At 34.5% G+C, this 7881-nt stretch overlaps 1 protein-coding gene across 6 annotated transcripts in view; it reads right to left on the minus strand.

Moving 5' to 3' along the window:
- Window positions 1–7881, minus strand: part of LOC106470772 (rab11 family-interacting protein 1-like) — a 42972-nt gene that overhangs the window by 28383 nt on the left and 6708 nt on the right. For 4 of the 6 annotated variants that reach the window (XM_022399406.1, XM_022399407.1, XM_022399405.1 and 1 more), the window contains exon 2: window positions 865–900. In XM_022399406.1, the coding sequence (XP_022255114.1) occupies window positions 865–900 (36 nt within the window). Of the gene's footprint in view, window positions 1–864; window positions 901–1541; window positions 2836–3024; window positions 3329–7881 lie in introns of those variants that run through there. The other 2 variants (XM_022399409.1, XM_022399408.1) reach the window with 2 other exon arrangements.

A 7881-nucleotide genomic window follows, 5' to 3' on the forward strand; every position in this document is an offset into this window, starting at 1 on the left:
GCCGTCTCCAGCCATTATTAGTCTCAAAGTAAGTTCCCTCGTCATCAAATATGTATTCAACATGTTTAATTTATACTTCTTTTAGGATTGGTATTGGCAGTTAATTCATCTTGAAGGAATTCTTTATATGGACTTTTGCTATCTAGTGTTTTTCCTTCTTAATGAAATAACATTTTCGATGTTATACTGAGCTCTTCTTCAGACGACTTGAAGAAAGGAAAGAAAAACCCAAAACATGAGAAGTCTATTAACAGAATTACTTATGTATATCCACTTTTTAAATCACTTTTTTTCTGTTATTTTAAGTACAACATGTACGTACTGTTACACATCCATACTGGTAGAGCTTATGAACTCCACTGTTACAAATCTATAATGGTAGAGCTTGTGAACTCCACTGTTACAGATCTATAATGGTAGAGCTTGTGAACTCCAAAACATTTAAGAATTAAATGCTTATATCTTTGTAACTTTTGTCCTGCCACTCCTGCTTTGAGCTAAAATTCTTTTATTTCAAAACAAAAACAAGGCTTAAATACTCACTGCTGTAATCTCCGTTTCTAGAAACTTTTCTAAGTAGTGTTTCTGTTTTCTTTAATATACCTTACTATACAATGTTTAAACACTTGAATCAAAGTATTTATATATATATAAAATCAAAAAGTTTGTGTATCAACTGAAACTCATGTTACTTTATAGCTTCAGAATTGTTTGTTAGAGTAAGAGAGTTTATATTACAGGTAACTAGAGTAACATTAAATGTTTATAGTTCTCTTTAATTATGAATCATTTGAAAAATTAAAAATATTTTTTTATCTTACTACGAATAATGTCACTACCGAATATACGTGAAATAAAACTCACCTTTTCCTTTCCTTACGAGGTTTCTCGCTTTTTGCACTGTTGAATACAAGAACAAGTAGAAACATTATAGATACAGCAGGTACTTAATAATGTTATTTTATACATTATACGTATCAGTTAATTTAAAATTACCTGCATCAGAAAATTTTAGATAAAATATTGTTTTTGTTGACAACTTCTACTTTCTTACAATTCATTACAACTGGTGAACTGGTGTTATTATAACACTTCCATTAACTCACACAGACATAGATACAGAAATGATGTACAGTTAAAACTGACAACCAGCCTGGCTAACTGGTGTTATTATAACACTTCCATTAACTCATACAGACTTAAATACAGAAATGATGTACAGTTAAAACAGAATACCAGCCTGTGAACTGCTGTTATTATAACACTTCCATTCACTCATACAGACGTAGATACTGAAATGATGTACAGTTAAAATTGATAACCAGCCTGAGAACCAACAGGAGGAGCTATGTTGAAAACCTTGCCAGAGAAGCTAAGGAGGCAGAAGGAAAAAGAAATAAAACAAACATATATAACACAATAAGGAAGTTGGCAAGAAAATATCAGCACATAGATAAACCAATTTAAGACAAGAGTAAAATAGTGCTAACTGGACAGAGCATTTTAACAGTTATTGAACAGACTAGTGCCACTGAACTCACCAGATAGTCCACCTGTGAACTCAGTTCTTTAGGTTGACTACAAAAACTAAGCAAGTCAGAGATCAAGAAAGCCATTTCTGTTTTTAAGAGTTGAAAAGCAGTGGTCCCTGATGGAATTTCCACAGATGCACTAAAGGCATAGGCAGACATGTCCATAGAGACACCGTACTCCTTGTTTTGGAATATTTGGGAGGAAGAAGTATCAGTGGAATGCTATCAAGTTACCCAAGAAAAAACACCTACTGGACTGTAAGAACTACACAAGAATAATGGTTCTGCCAGTAACAGGAAAAGTTCCAAATACAGTTTTCTTGGAGAGACTGAAAAATGCAGTTGTTGCCAAACGCGGATATCAACGAGCAGACTTTCATCAAGATAGGTCCTGCACAGACCACATCATAATGGAGCAATCCCTAAAGTGGAACTCATCCCTATATGTCAAATTCTCAGTAATATGGACTGAGAAACCATCTAAAAACTGCTGAAACATTATGGTGTACAAAAGAAATTTATTAACCTAATCCAAGACTTGTATAATGGAATGTATATAATGGAACTCAACAATAGCTTAGAAGTGAAGACAGGAGTTAGGCAAGAATGCCTGCTATCTTACAGAGTGGTACATGAACGACAACTCAACAACAGCTTAGAAGTGAAGACAGGAGTTAGGCAAGAATGCCTGCTATCTTATAGAGTGGTACATGAACGACAATTCAACAATAGCTTAGAAGTGAAGACAGGGGTTAGGCAAGAATGCCTGCTATCTTACAGAGTGATACATGAACGACAACTCAACAATAGCTTAGAAGTGAAGACAGGAGTTAGGCAAGAATGCCTGCTATCTCTCTTCTTCTTTCTGCTAGTGATCAATTTGACAATGAAAAGAACCACTAAAGGCAAAAGAAATGGCATCCAGTGGACAACATAGACACAACTAGAAGGCCTGAATTTTGCCAATGGCCTGGCTCTCCTATCACACAACTACAATCAAATGTAGAAAAATACATCATGTCTCGAAACTGTATAAGCATAAACTGGACTAATTACCCATATGGGCAAAATAAAGATTCCTCAAATAAATACCAGTAGTGACAATGGAATCTCTCGAAGAAATAGACTTCATCTACCTGTGTAGCATGATCAACAAGCAGGGTGGCATTGACGAAGATGTGACAGCAAAAATTAGTAAAGCTAGAACAGCTTTTCTTACATTGAAGAATGTATGGAATTCAAGAGAAATTACGACACATACCAAGATCTACATATTCAATTCAAATGTCAAATCAGTGATCCTGAGTGACTCAGAAACATGAAGGACAAACAACAATAAAGAACATACAAACCTTCACTAATAGATGCCTATACAAGTTTCTTCACATTTACTGCTCAGAAAGATTAAGTCACATTGATTTAGGAGAAATTAAAATGAAAAACCTGTAAAGAAAGAAATCCTGAAAATAAAATGGGGCTGGACTGGCCATACCTTACAGATTCACACCTAACAACATCACCAGACATTCCTTGATCTGGAATCTACAGGTGAAAAAGAGGAAGATCAAAACCACCAGGAGGCATGACCTTGAGGCAAACACAAGTTACACCTGGATAGAACTAGAGAAGATAGCCCAGTGTCAGACATGTTGGCAAGGTGTCATCGATGGTCCATCTTCTGAAAGAGTTAATGAGCTTAAGTAAGTAAGAAATGGCTAACACAGCTATTAGTCCTTGTGAATATTCATGAACCACTGAAAAACAAAACTTCTGTTACGTCTCCGTTAGTTAGTTGATTTTCCGTAACTTCGTTCCCACGAAACTTTAGCGACACAAGTACTTTCTTAATAAAACTGGTTTATTCTTTCCGAATATAACTTTACCGATACACTTATTTCAACATTCGCGCTAAAACAAACGCTATAACAATCATCCCTGACTGCAGATCAATTACTCACTACCAACACACATTGTTGTCCCGTCACGTTGTGAGCGTCTTATATATATATATACCAGACAAACATATATCTAGTAAATGCTAGAGCACTCCCGAAGGAACGGGATAGTTCTAGAAAGCAGGTGGCGCGACAATAGTCACGTGATCTCGCTGACGCAACACTTCTAATCCCTTCTATTATACCAGATATATTTTTGAATTAACAGCTGTTGTTACCTATACAAAAAATGTTAAGACAATATAAACAACAGATGATATTATTGATCTACTAATCTTATAGAAAGTAAAACTTAGGCCTAAGCACACAGCTTACACTATATATCAGCAATAGAACTTGAAAACCCGGGTAACAGTCAGATTTTCAATTACTCAACCTGGCTCGGGTCTCTTTACTACCCAGATATTAATTATTATTTTGAGAATTTAAAGAAACTAGTCAGTTGTGGCATAAAGAATCCTGCAACATGGAGTGCATATATATATATAGACAAACACGCGTAGTTCGCTTGCGTTTATCTGTCCGGAACTTTTCTCGCAAATTTCTCAAACTCTTCAAATCATATCATTAGAAAGACCTTTATCTGAAGAGTCCAAATTGTTTACTGGTTTTTCTATTCAGAATCATTAAGACAAGTTTGCCCTCAATATATCTTTACATTGCTTCGGTTCGTTTCATAGACTACTATAAACACCTTTTAGCTATGCGTTTCTTTAGTAAGGGTTTTATTCTTTGTTTTTGCGAGCTTTTTTTTGTTTCAATTCATAAAACTGTTTCATACACTGAATGCTCATAAGTGTTTCAACCATTACTTTACGTGTGGTTTTTATTAAATAAAGTTATGACAAGTGAGCGTATTGTATTTTATTTTTCAAATAGTCTAGGATTCATTGATCCAAACATAATGTCAGCAAGAAAACGTAGCTTTAATAGCATGCGTGAAAATGACAGAGTTAGTAAAATTTAGGTGAAGGGTATGAAAACTACCGAAACTGTTTTGCGACTAGATTAGCATAAATAATTTTATTTCACCGTTTTCAAGTCTAAAGGAGGCTACACAAGTTTACAAATGTGAAGAGAGAAATTTCGGGTCCTATATAGAACATTTAACGATGTATTATGCATTTAAATTACTATTATTTGTGATGAAGGTAATTCAAAGTCTTTGTGCTTCTTTTACCCATACAAGGTCCAGGTATTTTTCACAGCGGGTTCCCATTCTAGATTTGCTACCCTTGCCAACCACTAAAGTGAACTACGACTCCATTACGTTGGGTTTTTCTTTTTGTGTGTATACATGTTTCTATATTAAATAAATATATTTTAATAAAATGAGATGCTCATCACGCATTCGGTAAATTATGTTTACAATGAACAACTGTACGCAATTAGAATTAATTATTATTTCACATAAATTAAAAACCGTATCTTCGTATTTTTAACTTGGAAAGTTATTAGGCTCTGGCCACCTAAACGTTCAACCACGTGTAACGTCTAGCCTCCATAGTAAATCCCATATTTCCACGTTCACTATCCACTATTCAATCAGATTCTATGACAGTTGACGCACGTGTAGTTCGTGGAACAATTCTAGACTAGTTCCAACGCATGCGTTATTCAGCTCATTACACTTATATCAAGGACAACATTGGAGACTTGACAAATTTCTAACACATTAATTACGTTCTTGTCATTAAATTTACAGTATTAATTTACTTCAAAATATATTTTAAAACTTCTATTTTTAAAGCCACTGGCAATAGCCTGATGAAGTGTTAATCAACTTTATCAACGACTCTCATTGTCCGTATTATAATACGTTAATTTATCAATACTTTTTCAGCTGTCTAACTGTAACACGCCCCAAACGTTCGTTTTGCGCACATGTATCTCGTCATGATGTATCCGTATTCCCGAATGTTAGTACATGGGTAAACAAGTTTCATGTAAATTATGTATATAACTGTAAATCTAATGTTACAACAACTAATATATTTGTAAAATACCCAGTTTCAATTTTAATGGCACGGACTCCGTTGCGCTTAGAAGAAATAAAAAATACGATCACTTTTGTTATCATCTACAGCTTTAATCCAACGTATGGATGATAATTATGTATCTTGTGATAATTATCGTAATAAAGTTAACTGGAACTAGGCCTATCACGCTGAGTGATAATATAATACTCGAAGCTTCTTTCAGGCTTAATCTTTGTTTCTATTGTTTTGTTACGTCTCCGTTTGTTAATTAACTTTCCGTAACTTCGTTCCGACGAAACTTCAGCGACACAAGTTCTTTACTTAATAAAACTGGTTTATTCTTTCCGAATACAACTTTACCGATACACTCAACTTCAACAATCGCGCTAAACAAACGCTGTAACGTCTCTCGTGCTCTCTGACTGCAGTTCAATTACTCACTGTCTATACACACATTACATTACCTTCCCGCGTCACGTTTTCCCCCTCTTATATATACCAGACTACCCTATCTAGTAAATACTAGAGCATTCATGAAAGAACAAGATAATTCTAGAAACTAGAGGGCGCCACATTAGTCATGTGACTCGCTGACGCAACAGTTTATTTACGGTCCACAGTAAAAACTAATCAATTTTAAGGCTTAGATTATACTCTTAAAGAGACCAAACTTTAAAAAGTTTACTACCAGTAATATTGATTATTCTAAAGCAGCTATAAAGTTTTATTTTACCCATTAATAATATTTTACAATTTACGAAAACGTTTAAAAAAACTACCATTTAGTGATTTACAATGAATTTACTTACAAATTAGTTTTTAAACAGCATAACAACGTTTCTTCAGTATAAGCATGTATGCTGATGTATAAATTAGGACACACTTTCCTCTTTATTTCGTATGAAGATTAGCCCTAAAAAGACAAAATTAATCCCTACTTACCGCTCACTACTAATTATAAGAGCTGCTTGTTCAATCTTAAAATAGGTTTCAACAAAACAATTACTATATACTTGAACAATATTGTTAACGAATTTACCCAACAATGTATTCGTTACTTCGTAAATTATAAACGGACTTTTCTCTACGTTAAAATACTTTTATTGCGAGCTTTCGGCCATCTTACCGGAGTCTTCATTGGGCAATAATGCTAATATCTTGACTTTAATTAAATAAATAATTTGTTTGTCTACCAGAAGGTTAGTACGGGGTAAGAAACGGAATTTGATAGTCTCAGTTGTATTCCAAAGAACTAACCGATTATGTTTGAAAAGGTAATTTTCAACAGGTTCAGGAAGTGTAACGTTCACGGTTTGTGTTAAACAATAGTGGTGTTCGACACGTGCTCCCAGTGTTGGCGGAGGTCGGCTACCTCAGTCTAAGGTGAAAGAACGTATAGTGTATGCACGACGTACCTTGTATGCGTTCACGCTGTGCACGTGTCGCCTGGTTTGGATATTCTTTACCCGACGACACATAACATTGTATTTAAAATACAGGTTTTGTCACGATATTTAACATTTGTCAGAGCAAATTATTACAGACTCATCATAGGGGCATACAAAAAATTACGAAAATGGAGACAGTCGATGGCCATAAAGTGCAGGGGGCGTTAAAGGGGCAGGGGGATCTTTACCAAAAAAAGGTAGCTTTTGAAGCATCATAAAGAAAATATTTTTGTTTTTTTTGGGGGGAGTTGTTAAAAGAAACTATACAGACTGTGGGTTTCCTGTACACATACAGTAAAAATTCATAAGAAGCAAACAGATCCTCTTTCATTCCTATTCAATTGGTATTAAACATTTTTATAATCTTAAAATAAACAATGAAATATTCCATATTAACAAACAACATTTTTTTTTACTGTAAAGTCCTACAAGATCCGCTGTTCCATTTATTTTAAAGCTTATTATCCCCCCCCCCCTTACATAATAACACGTAGCAAGCAAAGTGTGGAACCAGGTGTATCTTTTGTAGTTGTTGAAAATTTATAGGACAGAGGGAAAAAGGCATTTTGGGGGTCTAAGAGCAGGAAGGTAGGGGCATGAGCTCCTCCAGCCACCTCACTGCACACGTCAATGGTCAGTGATGCAGTTTAACTAAAGCTAGCCATATTGAATACCATGTGAAATAGTGTATTTCTTGTTATTTTATCATCTATTACGTGTACTAAAGCTGTATTTTCTACCTTTAAGTATAGATATACAGTATGTACTCCTAGTCAAGGTCTTGATTAACTGGTGCCAGTTTATCTTCTAAAAAGTCAAAATTACGAAACCATGTACATGTTAACAGGTCATAAAAATTAAACAAAATCTATCTTACAGCAACTACTTGCGATGACATCTTTACTAAACTCTCAAAACATTCATTTAATTGTTATATTTTTGTGCAAGACTAATACATACATCAATA

The sequence above is a fragment of the Limulus polyphemus genome, unplaced genomic scaffold, assembly GCF_000517525.1.
Source record: "Limulus polyphemus unplaced genomic scaffold, Limulus_polyphemus-2.1.2 Scaffold4210, whole genome shotgun sequence".
NCBI lineage: Eukaryota > Metazoa > Arthropoda > Merostomata > Xiphosura > Limulidae > Limulus > Limulus polyphemus.